Source organism: Nycticebus coucang, chromosome 23 (assembly GCF_027406575.1).
Source record: "Nycticebus coucang isolate mNycCou1 chromosome 23, mNycCou1.pri, whole genome shotgun sequence".
Taxonomy (NCBI): domain Eukaryota; kingdom Metazoa; phylum Chordata; class Mammalia; order Primates; family Lorisidae; genus Nycticebus; species Nycticebus coucang.
The window spans coordinates 8809187-8829820 of record NC_069802.1 but is presented as its reverse complement, the minus strand read 5'-3'; the positions used below and the strand labels follow the sequence as shown (position 1 = coordinate 8829820).

The 20634-nt window shown below is 34.4% G+C and overlaps 2 protein-coding genes across 12 annotated transcripts in view; one reads left to right on the top strand and one right to left on the bottom strand.

Moving 5' to 3' along the window:
* Positions 1–20634, top strand: part of GUF1 (GTP binding elongation factor GUF1) — a 42039-nt gene that overhangs the window by 7625 nt on the left and 13780 nt on the right. For 3 of the 8 annotated variants that reach the window (XM_053577613.1, XM_053577611.1, XM_053577616.1), the window contains 11 exons: positions 483–547; positions 1800–2003; positions 3561–3700; positions 4986–5109; positions 5456–5588; positions 6410–6553; positions 7422–7555; positions 10109–10210; positions 12064–12183; positions 13545–13593; positions 14679–14935. In XM_053577613.1, the coding sequence (XP_053433588.1) occupies positions 483–547; positions 1800–2003; positions 3561–3700; positions 4986–5109; positions 5456–5588; positions 6410–6553; positions 7422–7555; positions 10109–10210; positions 12064–12183; positions 13545–13593; positions 14679–14816 (1353 nt within the window). In that variant the 3' untranslated portion in view covers positions 14817–14935. Of the gene's footprint in view, positions 1–482; positions 548–1799; positions 2004–3560; positions 3701–4985; positions 5110–5455; positions 5589–6409; positions 6554–7421; positions 7655–10108; positions 10211–12063; positions 12184–13544; positions 13594–14678; positions 14936–20634 lie in introns of those variants that run through there. The other 5 variants (XM_053577612.1, XM_053577617.1, XM_053577615.1 and 2 more) reach the window with 5 other exon arrangements.
* GNPDA2 (glucosamine-6-phosphate deaminase 2) overlaps positions 138–20634 on the bottom strand; it is a 44780-nt gene continuing 24283 nt past the window's right edge. For 2 of the 4 annotated variants that reach the window (XM_053577619.1, XM_053577620.1), the window contains exon 7: positions 138–304. In XM_053577619.1, the coding sequence (XP_053433594.1) occupies positions 237–304 (68 nt within the window). In that variant the 3' untranslated portion in view covers positions 138–236. Of the gene's footprint in view, positions 305–17519; positions 18550–20634 lie in introns of those variants that run through there. The other 2 variants (XM_053577618.1, XM_053577621.1) reach the window with 2 other exon arrangements.

The window sequence follows — 20634 nt, the reverse complement described above, 5'->3', positions numbered from 1 at the left end:
AGAGATGGTGATGACAAAGGTCAGTCATAGGCATGGAATGTGAGGTTTGGCTTGCTTTTCTACTGTATGAAAAATAAAGTAGGGATTCGGCTTATAGTTGTATGCTGTCCATATATGTTGTTTATTCACACAAACTTGAGGTTTAGGTAGAATGTGAGTAATAACTTTATTCTTCAGATGAGGGAACTGAAGTGCAAAGAGATAGGTGTTGGCCAAACGTCCACACAGAGACGTCATTACCAAGGGTGTTTAGTCCACTGCTCTTTCATACCATGACCAGAATGAATGCTCCTGTGATTCAGTCCTAGAGACACAGAAGTTCAAAACCATAAGGACAAATCTGTGCTGTTTCTTTTCTTGTGGTTTTCAAACAAATTGATAGCTGTTAGATTTTTTTTTCCTTCTGATAAGTCACAAGTTATCAGGATAGAAAAGTATAGTCCTAACTTTAAATGCTTGCTTTTTCACATGTGTATTTTTAGATTTCTGCTAAACTGGGAACAAATGTTGAAAGTGTTCTTCAGGCAGTTATTGAAAGAATACCCCAGTAAGTGTCTTGCTTTTATTTTACCATTCACCTGTGCTTAATAGTTCAAAGACTAACAAAGTAATATGTTATTTTAGCTTAATTTATATGGCAAATACTCTTGTCAGTGAGAATAAATTTAGTTCCTTTCAGTAATACGAGTATATAGAAGGCAAATATAGTACAGAAAATAAAAGAGCAAGGATGATAGGAATTATCTTCTTGATAATCATTATAATAGTCTTTGCTGTGTACTGAACAAATATATTCGTAAGTTAATTAAAAAATTTAAAACCAGGGTGGCGCCTGTGGCTTAGTGGGCAGGGCGCCAGCCCCATATACCAAGGGTGGCGGGTCCAAACCCGGCCCCGGCGGCCAAGCTGCAGCAAAGAAATGGTCAGGCATTGTGGTGGGTGCCTGTAATCCCAGCTACTCAGGAGGTTGAGGCTAGAGAATTGCCTAAGCCCAGGAGTTAGAGGTTGCTGTGACCTGTGTGATGCCTCGGCACTCTACCGAGGGCGATTAAGTGACAGTCTGTCTCTTAAAAAAAAAGGGACAAGGGCGGCGCCTGTGGCTCAGTGAGTGGGGCGCCGGCCCCATATACCGAGGGTGGCGGGTTCAAGCCCAGCCCCGGCCAAATTGCAACCAAAAAATAGCCGGGCGTTGTGGCGGGCGCCTGTAGTCCCAGCTGCTCGGGAAGCTGAGGCAAGAGAATCGCGTAAGCCCAAGACTTGGAGGTTGCTGTGAGCCGTGTGATGCCACGGCACTCTACCAAGGGCGGTACAGTGAGACTCTGTCTCTACAAAAAAAAAAAAAAAAGGGACAAATACAGCGTGGCACCTGTGGCTCAAGGAGTAGGGCACCAGCCCCATATACTGGGGGTGGTGGGTTCAAACCCGGCCCCAGCCAAACTGCAACCAAAAAATAGCCGGGCGTTGTGGCGGGCGCCTGTAGTCCCAACTACTTGGGAGGCTGAGGCAAGAGAATCGCCTAAGCCCAGTAGTTGGAGGTTGATGTGCGCTGTGATGCCATGGCACTCTACCGTGGGCGATAAAGTGAAACTCTGTCTCTTAAAAAAAAAAAAAAATTTAAAACCAGTTGTTGAATTAAATCTAATTTGTCATAGTTCATAAAAAAAGTCCTTTTATTTTGACTGCTGCATATTAGCCTTTCTCAAGAAATAAAACAAAGTATAATATCTAAGTTGAAAGTAGGCATTTTATTAAGATTATAATTTAGTATGTATGTATTTGTTTTTACTTATGTTTACTAGCCCTAATGTGCATCGCAAAAATCCCTTGAGAGCTTTGGTATTTGACTCCACCTTTGATCAATACAGAGGTGTAATAGCCAATGTAGCATTATTTGATGGCATGGTTTCTAAAGGAGATAAAGTTGTGTCTGCACATACGAAAAAGACATATGAAGTTAATGAAGTAGGAATTTTGAATCCCAATGAGCAGTCAACTCAAAAACTGTAAGTCTGCATTAGTAATTAATTAAAATACATCGGTATGTGTTTCTATTTCTGCCTTTTTCTTATATTGTTGTGCTTAGAATGATCCCAGTTAAAAACTTAAAAGTTATGTAATGCCGCTATACAGCAAATGTTGTGTCCTATTAATGACAATTAAGGTTATGGTGGGGGAAGCAGAAAGAGGGATGGAGGGAGGGGGGTGGGGCCTTGGTGTGTGTCACACTTTATGGGGGCAAGACATGATTGCAAGAGAGACTTTACCTAACAATTGCAATCAGTGTAACCTGGCTTATTGTACCCTCAATGAATCCCCAACAATAAAAAAAAAAAAAAGAAAAAAAGAAATAAATAAATAAAACCTGGAAAAAAAAAATGCTCTGTCCTAAGGAATGTCATGTATGAAGGACAGTAGAAACTTCAGTGGATTTGAATTATATGATATTTTTATACTTCATGACTGGTCATAACTAATTTTGTGATTCAGTGTACGTTGGATCCTACGTTGATATATTTGATGAGACTATGAATGATTTAGTTCCCTCCATCCATATCAAGTATCATTCTTTACATTTAATTTCTTTATAACTAGATTTTTCCAACAGAAAGGTAGTATAGAAACTATGATTCTTTAGTGTGGTATTAATGGGTAAACCTTGATTGAAATTCCTGGGGGTAGGTGGGATTATCAAGGTGCAAGGCATAATGTGCATGAGAAAGACAGATCTGCAATTCACTTATAAAACTATTTATTGACTGCCTACTGCATCTAAGGTAATGATGAGTTATGACCGTGGGCACAGAAGTGCTTTCTAAGGTCCTTTTTCCTCATTTCTGAAAATTATAAGTATGGCGCCAAACAATTGCATAGATCACATTTGAGGGTTTAGTGTTAAATGTTTAAAACTAGCATTATGTTTTTCATTATATTTTTGAGTCAGAAAGTATATTTTTAATTTCACTGAAATATTTTAAGTCTGTTGATAGTCATATATATTGAACATTTATTGCATCTTCATTTAAGGTTCTTGTACCTCATCCCAAGTGTAAATTGTTTTGGTTTTTTTTTCTTTTAAATTAAGTTTAAATTCCAAAATTTTGGAATTAATTTGTTCTTTTTCTATAAAAGGGAATAGCAAATGTCAGGTTTGTTGAGTTCACATTTTTACGTTTGGTTAAAAAAAATTTACCTTTTTTTCCTTTGTTGAACAATTCCTTAATACAATAGACATTACAAGTAGTGCATTGTGCTTCTGCCCTTAACAGTTCCACTGTGTTTACAATACATTTTAGAAGCCGTTTAATCTGCAAAGATGGGCAGAGTCATGAGTAAGGCCTTAGGCTTGTGGTGCTGTTGTACTTGGATAATGGATTATAAGGAATGCTGTGCTCTTTTTCTGACAAAGGCTTGGAGTTTGAGAACTGAAATGTAGCACTTGTTTTCAGTGTGATGAGGTTTATTTGGAAAGTGTGATAGTTTCCTGGAAAGGCAGAACTAATTGTGAGTATGCACTTGAAACATTAAAGCAGTAAATATTTGCATATAATAATTTTATTTAGATATGCAGGACAGGTGGGCTATCTGATTGCTGGGATGAAAGATGTCACTGAAGCGCAAATAGGAGACACATTATATTTACATAAACAACCAGTGGAGCCCTTGCCGGGGTTTAAATCAGCGAAACCAATGGTATTTGCAGGTGAGGAGCTCACAAATTGAAAAGTTGAGGGCCAAAATATTTTTAGTGAAGTCTTTCTACTGTAAAAGAAAAATTACTAGAAGATAAGGGCACATTTTGGTTATTTTAAATATCTGCTAATGCCAGGATACTATTCTAGTTTCATTTAATTGTTCTTGGTGCTATTTATGTATCAATTTGTAATTTCATATGTATGATGAAATCTTACATGGGACATCATTTAGGACTCTTGAAGAAATAAGCTCTTAAGATTTTTCTCAGTTCTGATGTATAGAAGAACACAGTAATATAATTTCCTTCTTGTTTTTCTTGGTAATTAGTCCATTCTTATATTTGAAACATGTTTTCTCATTAGGATGTTTTTATTACTATGAGCAGACATATACCGAGTTCTGTCGTCTTCTTAGCCTTTCTTTTTTTTTTTTTTTTTTGGCCGGGGCTGGGTTTGAACCCACCACCTCTGGCATATGGGACCGGCGCCCTACTCCTTGAGCCACAGGCGCCGCCCTTCTTAGCCTTTCTTTAGTATTGTACTAGTGTAGTCATGACAGAGTGTTTCCTCACACATGTGTCACTTCTGAGCCTTTTACTACTGTGTGGTATTACATTAGAAGAGGAAGACCTGACTGAAGCTCATCATGTTATTCTGGGCTGGCTTTCTCCGTTTCATCTCTCTCACTGGGAATTAGCAATTTGTTTACTCACCCCCACCTTTAGGTAAAGTCAGTCATTTGGATTTTGGAGGACTTAAGCGGTATGGACTAACTAAATGTCAGATGAAAGAGAATTTGATGAATTAGTATTAACTCCCATATTTTGTTAAGTGAACTGAAAAAAATAAAATTTGTCTTTGGTTTTAATAAATAATCAGCCCTAGGGAATTGAGAGTTCAGTGTAGCTTTCATTTCCACTCCTATTTTTGTCTACTAATAGAGTTTCATTTGCAGTTATGGAATATCTTAGACTTTTGTTTTTGAAAATAAACAGTATGTTTTCCTTATACACCATAATCCTATGGTTCTTTATTGTTTTTCTTTCCCCTATATTTTTTTGAAAGCATAGAAAAATTATTTGGAGAATCCAGTCGTATATATGATTTACAAGATACTTTGAAGCTAATTTAACTTAATATTCATAAATTTTTAGTAAACCAATACTTTGGTCAAAATAGAGGAAAGCAATTTGAAAGCTTAATGATTAATTTTGAACTTGACAACACTACATGTTAAGTTTGGTCTGCAGACAACTTATCACATGTGATAATCAGAAATCACTGTGTCCTCAGGAATGTACCCCTCAGACCAGTCTGAATATAACAACCTGAAGAGTGCTATAGAAAAACTGACTTTAAATGATTCCAGTGTGACAGTTCATCGAGATAGTAGCCTTGCTTTAGGTGCAGGCTGGAGGTAAGATTCATTCATGTGGTAAAGTCACTTTTTTTTATAGGAAAGTAAATTCTAAATGGTGATTTGCTCTTGAATATTTCAGAAGGTAAGTTCATTAGTGTAAAATGAACTTAATGTACTTTGTGTCTGTGTCACACTGTGAATCCACATCACATTGTTAAGTTTTATAGTGATTTAAAATAGATTCCCAGTGGAAGATTTGAATCTTATTTAATAAAACTTAACTGATGTGAATTGAATGATTTAATTCCACTCCCCTACAAAATGATAATAACAGTAACTGTTCATATATCCCTGATAGCCCATGGGATACAACCTTTTTGAGTTTGTCTTTTTCTTCCTCAAGGTTGGGATTTCTGGGACTTTTGCACATGGAAGTTTTCAACCAGCGATTAGAGCAAGAATATAACACGTCTGTTATTTTGACAACACCTACTGTTCCATACAAAGCTGTCCTTTCATCAGCAAAACTGATAAAGGTACCGTAATATTTCACACTGCTTTGCACTAGCACAAAAGAAAAAAAATAAATGTGTATATGGATAATTCAAGAGAAATGTTTTAGTACATCAATAGCTGACCGTCTATTAAAGCTAATTATTTATTGACTAATAGTAATAAAAATTGAATTACCTTTGAAAATGTATTGGTATAGTATTTTTCTTAACCTGATAAAATCTCCCTGTTATTAAAACTAATCTATCACTGATAATAAAAAGTAGAATTACTAACAAAAATAACCCTTCTCAGTCCGGCACATACCTTGTAAAATGTGAAACATTGAATCCTTTGGCTGTGGGAAAAATTTTAGATTTCATGTTGACAAAAACAGTATTGTATTCCACCTAAGTGGAAATCTATTCATTTTAAACAAATAATAACTTAGGCATCTGTAAATAGTTTCTAACAGAATTAACTTAGTAAACTAATTACAGTAGAACTTCCATAGTTGACCACTATCCTACAGTGACTGCCTCCTTAAGTTGAGCCAATGTACATAGGCCATACATGCACCACATGTACGTATCAGCACAGCAGGCCTCGTTCCTTATGTTGACCAGTTTGTTACAGGCCTTTGGGGGGGTCAGCTTACAAAGGCTGTACTATATAATGCCTCCTAAGGGTCAGGTTAAAATGTTGTCTTCTAAGTGGTCCATGAAATGTGTTTAGTAAATGTCAATGACTGGATATGTGTTAGAATTGTTACTAATAATTATAATATTAAACATTTCAACTGTAGTTTTTGAAAACATAAAGCAAGAATTTCTTTTTAACTATTACTGATTTTTCTAATTTTTAGGAGTACAGGGAAAAAGAAATTACAATCATCAATCCTGCACAATTCCCTGATAAATCAAAAGTAGCTGAATATTTGGAGCCAGTTGTTTTGGGCACTATTATCACACCAGATGAATACACTGGAAAAATAATGATGCTCTGTGAGGTACAAACGTAGAGCAATTTAATATAAAAACGGCTTTAGTGCTCAGGGCAGTGGTCCTCAAAGCAGGTTTGAAAGACTTCTCTGCTGAGTACACTGAATTTATTAAAAGAGATTCAGACGTTTTTATATATAAATAGATACACTTTTTAAACTATTTTGATTTTAAATAAGAAAAATATATTTAGTATTTTTGATCATCTGTTTTATTTTGCTGAATTGATATTTCAGCTCAAAGAAATTTGATGCTTATTTATGCCAAAGTAGCTAAAAGTACATATAATTTCTTACAGCATTTTGAGTAGTGGAAATTGAATATAGTTTGAAAGATGATTATTATAATGCTTCACGATTGTAGCCCTATTTTGCGTCATATCTTGGCACATTGTAGTAAATGATTTAATCCGCGATGGGATGAATCATATTCCTACATATGCCTGTCTGAAATACTGCTGTGACATACAGTAGAAAGTGTGTTTTAATTCTGTTATCACAAACCCATAAACTAGATTAATTGTGTTTAGTCACTTAATTTCTCTGGATCAAATTTATTTGTAAAACAAATTAGGATTTTTGTCTTTATGTGCAGTCATACTTGATTTGTTGTTAAATTAAATACTGTGTATTATAAAAAAAACTATTAATGACAAGGATTAAAAACTTTAGTAGCAAGCATAATGTAATTGAAATAAAAAATGGTTCTCCCTGTATATATTAGTGGTCACAAGATTTTACTAGATCAATAAGAAATACTGTATTCCTTCATTTTGACCATTATTTATTATTAGGATTTGTATCTGTCTATATTAGCTTAAATCAATATTTGAGTAGGTTATCATTAAATCCTTTTTTTTTTCCTTTCCCTTTTTAGGCTCGAAGAGCAATTCAGAAAAGCATGATGTTTATTGATCAAAATAGAGTTATGCTTAAATATCTGTTTCCTTTGAATGAAATTGTGGTAGATTTTTATGATTCTCTGAAGTCTCTATCTTCTGGATATGCTAGGTAAAGAATTCGAGAGAACCTGTGATGCCAGGACAACTTCTTTGAAATAATTCACCTGCCAGAGTATACTAATACTTCATTAATACTTCGTATTTTAAGGTTAGAAAGGTGTGGATCAATCTTATACATGTAACAGAGTACTTATAATTTGCTTATAAGAGAAATCACTCCTTCAATTCATCATTAAATTATTTTCATGAATAAATATTAGTACCTTCTTCATCAAATAAGTTGTATGCTTTTTGTTGATAAAGAATTAAGCATAATTTCAAAAAGCTATTATAATTTCAGTGGCACTTTTAAAAAGGTATTCGCATGTTATGTGATTCTATTTACATTTGAAAAATAGAGGAGTACATCATCAGTCTATAAAAAATGCTAGGTGTGCCCTTACATTAGTGAACACTTTTAATAACTTGGTCTTTCCAGGAATAGGTGGTCTACGTCAAGAAAACTATTCTGTGTCACATAGGATTACATAGAGAGCAGCCAGGTAACAGAGTTAGCATTAAATAGTAAATAAGGAATTCAGTGCATAGCATTCTGGGAGTCTGGGTGCCCTTGGTGTCCTAAAACCTTATATTACAGGATAGTGTAAAGAAATGTGAAACATACTGGGAAGTACAGTGAGAAAATAAACATTCTCTTTTGTAAAACATCCACACATAGTAAAATTAACATTGAAAGAAAAGTTTCAGTGTTTTAATGAACATGCTACAGTGACCTGGAAATTTAATCAGCTTTTCAGTCAAGAGAGTCAGCATGTTCGATAATGCTTCACACCAAGGAATCTTCATGTTTGTTTGTGTTAAGAAAAATTTTTTCTACTTTGTCACCCTATTATTTTTTTTCTGCGTCTTCATTCAGACAAGACCTTAAGCAAATAAGTCTCAATGGAACTTAAAGTAAAATGAAATGTGGTGGCATATTAAAATTATTATAGTTAAAATGATATTACTAGGCTTAATATTTATAAATTTTTCAACAAAATCCAATTTTAGTTTCTATTTAGATGCCACTTTTTGAGTTACATGTGGTCTTATAAAATCTTTCAGTTTAGAAACTTAAATATATTTTCATATTAAATGAGAGAACACGGTTTATTTTGAACTACATAAAAATAAAATATTCCAGCTTCTAAAATAAAGGTAATTTTTACATTTAAGTTGGATGTTTTTCATATATAGTCAGTTCTACACTAAACAGAAAAAAACTCTTCATGGTCAATGGCCTGATAGCTAAGGGCATAAACCTCCCTCCCATGGATTAAGACTAAGAAAAATTTATTTTATACCAAATGCCAAGAATCTAGTACAACTGGGTTAAAACAAGAATTCCTTTGTTATACAAGGATTGTAGTTTGCCTTCACTCTCTAACAACAGTAACTTTTTGGGGTTCCAAATATGTTTACTGCATTCTAAGGGAACACTAGAATTCCTGTGTTTTGAATAGAGTTTAGGTTTTCATTGGGCTTGTGTGGAAACAAATGATACTTGTATAATGGTGTCTGTTGAAAACCTGAATTTAGAAATTCTAAGATTTTGAGTACAGAACATATACAAAATTTGGAGCTATAAAAATTTTAAAAGTAGGAACCATGTGGTGTGTCTCATTTCTATCTCATTGTATTCTGTATAATACATAAAATAGTGTCTTTCATACAGTAAATGTTTAATAAGTGATGGGTGCTGAAGAAAGGAAGGATTTTAGCAATACTTCAGGCAATTATCTAGTAACAGAGTTTATCGTTGTCAACTTACGACCTTCCTGCTGAAAGTCTTTAGAAACCAAACGTATTTATAATTCCAGGCACTGGTGGTTTTAAAATTAAGACAAGACAGGATTACACATGTTCTTGTCCAGGTCAGACCTGTCAGCATAATGGAAACTTGCTTTCTTGTTAAGTCTTCAGTTTTGTAAGTTAAACATTTAAGCATGTCTGTTTTGATTAGCATTTTTAAGCTTTGACCATATTGTTAAAAGTAATAGCTGCAACTAAGTGTTCGTATTTGCCAAACTGGGCTCTGTTGTAAACACACAGGTGCTGGGCACTGCTCTAGGTGGCTTTCACATATCAAGTCATCTCATCCTCACAAGGCCCTGCGAATGTTCAAGCTGAAAAGCCATATAGGAAATTCACGTCTCATTTATTCATAATGGCTGTTTACCAGCACCACAGCATTAATGTATTTAAACAGGGAGTTGGAGATAGAAAACTAAATAGAAACTCAACTTATGAATCTGAGAATGACCCATTAATATAAAGTATTGTCTAAAGCCTGCCAGCTACAGGGAACACTGGGAAGGAGACAACATTTGTCTTTAAGATCCATTTGGTTAGTCTGGCTTACCAATTTCTTTTCCTTCATCCTCTAGATATATTCCCCTTGCTTTCCCCCCTCATTTCATAAACATAAAAAAAAAAAAAACAGGGCATTGAGATCCATCTCTCTGGAGGTACATTGGAGGGGTTAGAGAAAAAACGTTTTGTAAAGAGAGAAAAATGTAATCTGAGAAGTATATGTTTATCACTGGGTTGTTTTTCTCATTAGTTTCGATTACGAAGACGCAGGCTACCAGACTGCAGAACTTGTTAAAATGGACATTCTACTGAATGGAAATATTGTAGAGGAACTAGTTACTGTTGTACACAAGTAAGTTGAATAGAAACTAATCATGGAATGTGAACATAATTACTTTTGATAGGTTTTTCCTTAGTTCTTTTTTTTTTTTTGTAGAGACAGAATCTCACTTTACGGCCCTCGGTAGAGTGCCGTGGCGTCACACAGCTCACAGCAACCTCCAACTCCTGGGCTTACGCGATTCTCCTGCCTCAGCCTCCCGAGTAGCTGGGACCACAGGCGCCCGCCACAACGCCCGGATATTTTTTGTTGTTGTTGTTGTAGTTCTTATTGCTCATTTTTTTTAGAGCTGCTACATTTTAAAACCTTTTAAAGGTAATTAAGGTGGATTTTACTCTACTAGGTTTTACTATTCTTTTTCCACACTTCCCTTTCTAGACTGCTAAAAATAGAAGAGGAAGTACAGAATTATCATGGCCAAAACAATAGTATCATAGAAATGTTTTTCTTACCAAACATACTAAAAGCAAAGTAAATGTTTTTTAAATTTTATAATTGTGAATTTAGAAGTAATAAAGTTTTTTATAGTCATAAAAATTATAAAAATGAAATACCCTACATGTTCTAGAAATGGCAGATTGGTTCAAATAAATTATGAACCACCCATATTATTATTTTAAGTCATTAAAACTCTTACGGAGTTATACTTAATGACAAAAAAGCATATTAAGTAAGAAGGTAGAATATGTAATACACAGTATGATCTAATTAAAAATATGTATGTGGGGCCGCACCTGTGGCTCAGTGAGTAGGGCGCCAGCCCCATATACCGAGGGTGGTGGGTTCAAACCCGGCCACGGCCAACTGCAACAAAAAAATAGCCGGGTGTTGTGGCGGGCGCCTGTAGTCCCAGCTGCTCGGGAGGCTGAGGCAAGAGAATCATGTAGGCCCAAGAGCTGGAGGTTGCTGTGAGCCATGTGACGCCACGGCACTCTACCGAGGGCGGTAAAGTGAGATTGTCTCTACAAAAAAAAAAAAAAAAATATATATATATATATATATTATGTATGTAAAAAATGACTAGGAGATATATATATATATATAGTTTTTTTTTTTTTTTTTTGTAGAGACAGTCTCTCACTTAATCGCCCTTGGCAGAGTGCCAAGGCGTCACACTGCTTACAGCAACCTCCAACTCCTGGGCTTAGGCGATTCTCCTGCCACAGCCTCCCGAGTAGCTGGGACTACAGGCGCCGCCACAACGCCCGGCTATTTTTTGTTGGTTTGGCCGGGACCAGGGTTGAACCCGCCACCCTCGGTATATGGGGCTGGCGTCCTAACCACTGAGCCACAGGTGCTGCCCAGAAGGATATATGTTTTAAATGTTAATGTGATTTTCAATGGTTGAGGAAAGGGAATCAAGAATGGTTTTTGGGTGGTGCCTGTGGCTTAGTGGGTAGTACGCCCGCCCCATATACCGAGGGTGATGAGTTCGAACGGGCCCTGGTCAGCTAAAACAGCAGTGGCAACTGCAACAAAACTAGCTGGATGTTGTGGTGGGCGCCTGTAGTCCCAGCAACTCGGGAGGCTGAGGCAAGAGAATTGCCTTAGCCCAAGAGCTGGAGGTTGCTGTGAGCTGTGACGCCACTGCCCTCTACTGAGAGCAACAAAGTGAGACTCTGTGTCATTTAAAAAAAAAAAAAAAATTTTTTTTCTCTAATGTTCAGTGTTTGTAAATTTTCTGTAATAGAATATTTTTTAAAATCAGAAAAGTCATTCATGATTTAGAGAATAAGAGATAAGGTAAATATCCTCCATTTGAAACTCCTTAAGAAATTACCTTTATATTGATTATACATATGGACCAGAAAGGTACTTCCAGTATTCTTATTGTATGTACCCTGTTGTATTTTTTTCTTTCTCAGAGACAAGGCATACTCAGTTGGCAAAGCCATATGTGAACGGCTGAAGGATTCTCTTCCTAGGCAACTGTTTGAGATAGCAATTCAAGCTGCTCTTGGAAGTAAAATTATTGCAAGGGAAACGTGAGTTGAAATTCATTTTTGTTCCTGAGCTGATTTTAGAAATAATATATCTAGAAAGTGAAAAAATACTGAAAATTTTGACTCAGCATTGGCCTAAGCTTCATTATTTGTGGCAGCAGTATGGCAGAGCTATCTGTCATTTAAATGACAGTGATGATTGTTATTTTGAATTTCTTACACATATTTAACACCAATGGGTAATGTTAATGTACAGTTAATAGAATATATATGGGTTTGAAGAATTGCTTTTATTTCCACTCATTTTAATGAATGACTATTTCCTGGGCAAGCTTTCTTTGGGTAGCTTATAAGCTTTTATAAACTGAAACTAAAGGCTTTGTCTTCCCAAAGATAAAATTATGTGTTTTTTTTTTTGTTGTTTGTTTTTTTACCTGAAGCTTTTAACATCATTTCCCTGCATCATAGAACTAGTGAGGTTGTAAATCACAGGAACGCTCATACCATGTTAGGCTTTGCATTCCAGATGAAGGACCTCATATCCTCATATGGGTCATAGTAGACATGGAAGATGGACTAATTGACACAGGAAACGAATCTTTCATAAGTGTGGTTTATAAATCAGAACACTGAGTAAGCTGCACTAGTCCAGGAAGTACTGTGCTGTGCTTCCCATTTCCTTTCCTTACTGATCTTAAGACTTCTGAGAAATCAGAACTATCTCCTCAGTTATAAAGAGTTGGAAATTGCTGTTAAATTCTACTGTAACCCAAACCTAACATATAAATAGTGGTGAAGTCCAACCATAATTTTTATATAGACCGGAGATAAATTTTCGGCACATAATTCACAATAAATTTCATTTCCTGACACTATTCTGATTCAGTTATTTTGTGTTTCATGAATACCTAGCAATTAGGCAGAGTAGAATTGATAACCAAGGAACATTCTGGAAGGTCCAATTTAAAACAGCAAATAGTCATTCTAACATAAATGTGCTGAGGTAGGGAATACTTTAAATAGTGGTTTTTTTTTTTTTTTTTCCCTAAGGAATACATAAAAATGGAGCTGTTTTCAAAATTAGAGTGATTTGGAAATTTCTCAGAAACATTACAGAAACAGTTTATAACTGCTGGGATGAATATATTTAAGGTAGTTTACCTTGTGATGAGTTTTATAAAAACCTAAGTCTGGTAATATGTTTCTTAGCGTGCTTGCCACTCTCCCCACATTCAGTGGAGGCAGCAAGGAGATAGCTGTTTCTAATTGTTTTGTAGTAAGTAGTTTTGGTAGGTAATGACATAATCATTAAAATCCTTTTGTAAAAGGGAGATTTGGAGGGGAAATAAAGTGCTTTTAAACACTATTATGAAAATATGTACTTAAAATTTACTCTTTTACAGTGTGAAAGCCTACAGGAAAAATGTTTTGGCAAAATGTGTACGTATCTCGGTGTTACACTTATTCTACTTTATATATGTAAGATAACTGTTCTGTGGGCTTAAAATCAAAGGGATATTGACACTACTGTACACTGTACATCCTTTATTTCATCTCTAAGTTTCCTTTTCAGATAATTATAGCTAGATCATGAAAATTTGTTCACTTTAAAATATTTTTTAATCTTATACAAGTTTTTCTTTTTTTTTTTTTTTTGAGACAGTCTCACTATGTCACTCTTGGTAGCGTGCCGTGGCATGACAGCTCATAGCAACCTCAAACTGTGGGCTTAAACGATTCTCTTGCCTCAGCCTCCCAAGTAGCTGGGACTACAGGCACCTGTCACAACGCCCAGCTATTTTTTTGTTGCAGTTGTCATTGTTGTTTAGCTGGCTCAGGCCGGGTTCGAACCCGCCAGCCTTGGTGTACGTGGCTAGCACCATAACCACTGTGCTATGGGCACCGAGCCTAAAAGTTTCTTATCTAAAACTATTTAAGGAAGGATTTCATAACAATTATTTCTATAATCTGGGAAACATGTTTGTTGATCTAATACTACATATATAATGAAAGATTTTGAAGACAATGTCAATATCTTACAATGGGAAGACGTGGGAATTGAAATATCTATCTCCCACGTGACTTCACCAAAATTTGCTGTCACAGCTGTTAAGAAATTTTTCTTAACTCAGGTATTGTGAAAATTGAATGATAAATTATTTTTCTAATGCTTAGAAATAGTTTTTGGCATATATACACTTATGTGATTAAGAGCTTCTATATTAGACTGTAGTTAATAATTCAAAATTCCAAGTCTGGACTTAGTAATGAGGTTGGTAATTCTTCCTTGACAGGCATAGTGTAGTACTTGGCTTCCTCGGGGGTCTTCATTTCTTTCCCCACATAGTAAAGTCTTTTCCTTGAGAAGATAGTAAGGTGAGGGTCTGCTAGGAACAATGAGAGGTAACTTTGCAGATGTCTGCTTGATTGATAGATTATACTTTGGTGGTTGTTGATTGTATTGATGATTCTATGTAATTGTATGATTATTTTTCCTGGAGTGATTTAGACTTCCATTTTTTAATAACATTTTTCAGTATGGTGGTGATATTACTCGAAAAATGAAACTTCTGAAGAGACAAGCAGAAGGAAAAAAAAAACTGAGGAAAATTGGCAACATTGAAGTTCCAAAAGAAGCTTTTATAAAAGTTCTGAAAACACAATCTGATAAATAATTGTTGAGAAAATATAAAGAATTTGTATAAATTAAAAACCGTATCTTTTTTTCATAGCCATTTATATGTCGATAATAGAATAAAAATGATAAAATTTGCTTGTTTCTTTCGGGCTTAAACACCGTCTACTGGCTTTTCTTTGAATGGGATTAGTAAATGGATGGGTAAGAGCCTAAATTCTGAAGTCATAATGCCTGGTTTCAAGTTTCCGTTCCAACTACTCAGTATTAAAGTGACCTTGGCCAAAGTGCTTAATTAACTTTGTTTCCTCTTTGGTAAAATTGAGATTATACTACTACTACCACCACTATGGATTGCTGTGAAGATTAAATGAAAATATGTATTAAAATTTTTAGAATCAAAAAAATAAATAAAATTTTTAGAATCATGCATAAGACTTAGTAAGCATTCAGTTTAATTATAACTATAGTTAAATCCTCACTTAATGGCATCAATAGGTTCTTGGAAACTGCAACTTGAAGTGGAATGTAGCAGGTCCTGGAGTTACATGGTTTCTCTCAATGTAGTTTTATTACAATGCTGAGAAAAAAATTGATTTCCTTAAATGTGCTTTCAAAGTTAAAATTTCCTAAAACCTGTCCTCAATAATGTTATGTACTTAACTATATTTTGTTTGGGGCATCCTTTTTTTCGTTACTGATACTAAACAGCCCCATGCTTAAGATACCTTAAAGGATTTTCAAAATCACCTAAGTGATGATTTGTTAGCTGGGTCATTTATCTGATATTTGCAAATCATTTATTAAACAGTAAACTCAAATAACAGACTATGTACACCTCTACTTTTGTTTTTGCTAAAAGTTTATATATTTTTTCAGGTGCTAGTTTGAAAATTGATGGTTTACATGGTACATTTAAGAAGCTATCTGGGCGGCGCCTGCGGCTCAAGGAGTAGGGCGCCGGTCCCGTATGCCAGAGGTGGCGGGTTCAAACCCAGCCCTGGCCAAAAACAAAAAAAAAAAAAAAAAAAAAAAGAAGCTATCATTTTTTTTTTTTTAAGAGACAAAAGTCTCACTTTGTTGCCCTCGGTAGAGTGCCGTAGCATCACAGCTCACAGCAACTTCCAACTCCTGGGCTTAGACGATTCTCTTGCCTCAGCCTGCCAAGTAGCTGAAACCACAGGTGCCTGCCACACGCCTGGCTATTTTTTTGTTGCAGTTTGGCCAGGGCCAGGTTTGAACCTGCCACCCTTGGTATATGGGGCTGGCGCCCTATTCGGTGAGCCACAGGCATCGCCCCAGAAGCTATCTTATTTCTGATATTATATCATTTTTATAAAATGATAGATACGTGGTGTTAGCAGCAATTATTGACAGTTAAAAAATTATTGCCTAAATTTCATAATTGAAGAGACTACACTTTAGAATATTTCAGTAATGTATTTGAGATCTCATAACCAGTAAATGGCTGTATTATTTCAAAGGTCTTGTCTTGTTGAGACAATAAATAAACCAGAGCACAGACTGCACTACAGAATAATTTAGCCATTGGTGTTTGTCTTCAACCTTGAATGATGTGAATGAGGAAGATGTCTTCTAGAAATAAACATCATCAATGATGAAGTTTATATTAAGGTTACCAGATAATTTGGGGATTTACTTAAAATTATTATATGTAGTAATTACGTGGCCTGTGATTTAGTCCTAGTTACATAAATCAATCAGTTCATATGCCTTCCTCTCTTTTCTACCTCTGATCAAAGGTAGAAAATGAAACAGCATTTTGGAAAATGACTGTATATTTGAAACTAGAAAAACAGTCTGTGAAACTAAGTATTCTGTTCTATAATTATTGCCAGTTGTTAAGTTGGTACTTGGCCTGTAATACGTTTTGTCTACTATTTAATATTTTAGCAATATTAGCCTTTTTTAATCCAGGACAAATTTTATCATTCCTTAACATGCAACTCTGTAGGAAGTACGTTTTATGTGGAAAATGCTTTTCTGTACTATCATCAGTACAAATTATTTAGCATACGCTTAATTTCTCTCCCCTGTTTACTTTCCCAAGGACATGACTTTAGTGATCTAGAGTTATGTGCTTTTTAAGCATATTCCTCATATAACCTACCATTATAAGATTTACTAGCTTCAAAAAAAAAAAAAAGATTTACTAGCCTCCTAGTTTAAGGGCAGTAAAATGGAAAGATCTTTTGACCTTCCAAGCACAGAAATAATTGGTGACCCACTCACCAAAACCATTTGATCTTCTCAGGGAGTTAGGATGGTTTGTAGTAAACAATTCTTATCAGAAGTTAAGAGTGGAAAATGCTACTGATTCACAAGTTATTTAAAAACCATGTATAAGGCTCTTAAGATGTTATCATTTAGAATTAAAATAAAGCAGCATATTTTACCCTATTTCACTATAAGAACCTATTACCAGTTTTATTGTTAATTCATTTTGAATTTGTTTCCCAACTGATTAAGTATTTGAAAAAACTAAATGCATTTTAATCACATAGACAAGCAGATACATGAGTAAGGTAGCTTCCTCAAGATGGGGTTATAAAATGCAAAATAAGCTAAGGAAAAGGACGTATTTTTACTTTTCATGGTATAAGACAGAGAAACTATAGGTAGGACATAGTCTTCTAACACAAATCTCCTGAGTAATGGCAACAAACCAAAAGGTACTGTGATTGATGGAATCAAATGCAGGTATTCTTCAAATTCACTTCTAGAAATAAATTAATAACCTATTTTTTTATTAAAAACTTTATTTGAGTTAAAGATAGAAAACAATATACTTTTATTTGTGATTTGATTATGCAAATTTTGTCAATCTAAAATAGTTTGCAGTAATTCATTTTATATATTTATCCTTTTTGACATTTTATATATAATATATTGAATAAACGTAATCATTTATGAAGTTTAACAATAATTAGAAAATATTCTCTAAAAGAATTTCCCCAAGTGTGTTGCTAGATAGAAAGCTCATAATTGCCAAGATAACTTATATTCGAGCATAAGCCCAAGTCATTAAATAAAAATAAGAGCATATCTGTAAAAAAGTAGAAGGTGCACAAAAACATGCACTTACATACTTTCCAAAAGGATGTAAACTGTACGTTTAGGCACTGTCATCTGTTCAGATTTCCTTTACTAACAATATAGAGCATAACTTTTGATATTTAGATGTTTCTGCAAGAACATGACTAAGGCAACCACATGCAAAAAATTGTGTGTGTGATGCATAGAAAATATAAAGACAGCATTCCAACAGTAAAACTCTACAGAGAGAGCTGCTTGATACCTGAAAGGTTTGGAGTGTCATCTTGTCATTAAAAATGGAAATCTATGTATGCCGTGGAGTCATGCCAGAAATGGCACCTGATATGCAGACTCTATACCTTTAAAATGACTTTAGATTTTAAACAGGCAGACATTTCATTTCTATGCAATTTTCTAGATGGTGATGTGGCTTTTTTATTTTATAATAAAATAGCCAATTTTTAGAACCAGCTACTTCTGAACCCTATTCTAAAACAGATACATTCTAAATATGGAATGTTCAACAGATAGTGGACTTTAAAAATGACAATCTTCACAATTCCCTATGTTTTATCATTGCATAGCTAAAAATTCATCTGCTTCTTATTAAAAAAGTACTCTGCTCATTCAAGAAGAATTTTGCTCCCATCTCCTTCAGTTTCCTTCTTTCATACTGTATAGTGGATCCACAAGTTTATTGTGCACATGCATTAAACCTTGAAGAAAAAAAGCACAGTTCTAGTTGTTTTTGTTAATTTTAAACTATCTCATTTACTTTAGAAAAGTTTTTCTTTTTAATAAGATACAGTGTATCTATTTGGTTACCATCTGATAAAAAATAGCCAAATTTATTGAAAAAGTACAAACAGAAAGTTTCATAATTTCTAGTTTTAACTACCTGGTAAATACCTACTTATCTTTATAAAACAGTGCAGATGTAGGATATGTACAGAGTAGCAGCAGTTCTTCAGAGAGCTTCAGTATGAGACAAATTTGAATACTAACTCAGTTAATACATTTTAATTATATCTAAAGTCTATGTTGATTTTGATCTTCTGGCAGTTCCTCTACTAGACTCCAATGAGGGGCTCAGAACTACTATTGCACTCCAGTATATTACCCTATCCATTAATCTGGCAAATGATTTTCCATTATTTTTGAATATGTCTTTATGACTTGGGTTGATTACAAGCTTAACCATTCCATATTGAGGGAGGTTTACTAAAAACAATACAGAAGATAACCTGCATAAAAAGATAATTTAGAGCAGAAATTGAGATGTTAAATTTTAAGTACATTTTAAATGCTATAATTGGTATGTTTTACAGTAGAAATTGATATTTTAAGTAGATTTTAAATTCCATTTTATAATTGTTATGTATGCTTGTAGATCCTTCTTACCTATTAGACTTCCTTACATGTTACCAGAAGAAAAGTTAAATCTCACAGATTCTAAATAGTAATGTCTATACAGAGTTACTTAAGATTTTGGCTCAGTATGAACTCATCCTACTTCTGTCACATTACGGGGACAGGTCTAAATAGGCAAAAGAAAGACATGTTCGGGCGGCGCCTGTGGCTCAGCGGGTAGGGCGCCGGTCCCATATGCCGGAGGTGGCGGGTTCAAACCCAGCCCCGGCCAAAAAAAAAAAAAAAAAAAAAGAAAAAAAAAAAAAAAAAAAAAAAAAAAAAAAAAAAAAAAAAAAAAAAAAAAAAAAAAGAAAGACATGTTCATCACAATGATGTCATGAAAATACACTAAAATCAAAGTGTTTTTAAAAAAGTAAAACAAAAAAAAAAACTAGAATGAATAAAGCAAATTCCCAACTATTAAACTTATTTTCTTGAAATTAACTTGTATTCTTTAGAAAGTATATACCAAAAAACCCTTCCATTTATAATACTTACTGCTGAAAATCTAGTTAACCTAGATCTAAATACTCAGGAACTGAATAATTGGAACTCTTTTAAGATTTCCTGTTGGCACTTTTTAGTTATGACAGAAGAAATGGTAGTGATAAGAATGGAATTTGAAGAATTAGGGATAATTACAAAATTCATATTCTCCAGTATTTTGACATGATTTACAAGTAACTCAATGGAAATATGGCACATATATAAAACTGCATTTGAAATATGTATACATTCATAACTATTCCACTACTATACCCTTTATCAAAATACTATAATGTAAGGCCTAGATAGCCCAGAATAATATCTCAATTCCATTTTTTCTTCTATTGAAGGATGTGTCCTAACAGGTCCAACGTGGCAAATACGTATCCTCTTCTGCCAGTGCGGCAGTCCTCCTATGAGTGGTCTATGCTTCAGCATTTCCAGAGGAAATTCTAAGAATTGAAACTAAAACAACTAATGTTTACCTCCCTTCTAATTTAAATTATCTAAAGACATCTATACCTTTTAGGGAAGCAATGATTATGGTATTAATATGGAAATATGGTTTTGATTTAGATGATACCATTTTTCTGGGAGGCAGTGTTTCAGATTGGTCAAAAGCTCAGACTCCAGATGAGACTTACACAGCTCTGTCCACATATGAGCTGTGTGACTTTGAGTAAGTGTTTTAACATCTCTACCTGTTAAGCCTGTCGATGTACTTTTAAATGGGAACATAAAAGTACCCGCTTCATAACACTATTGTGAGAATTACAACACATTTAGAATAACAGATGATCATAAAGGTATTGGCCATTATTAAATATATTATTAAATATTTTCTAAAATGTAAAAATCTTATAAAAACCAAATGTAACAAATCAGATTAGAACAGGGGTTTTCCC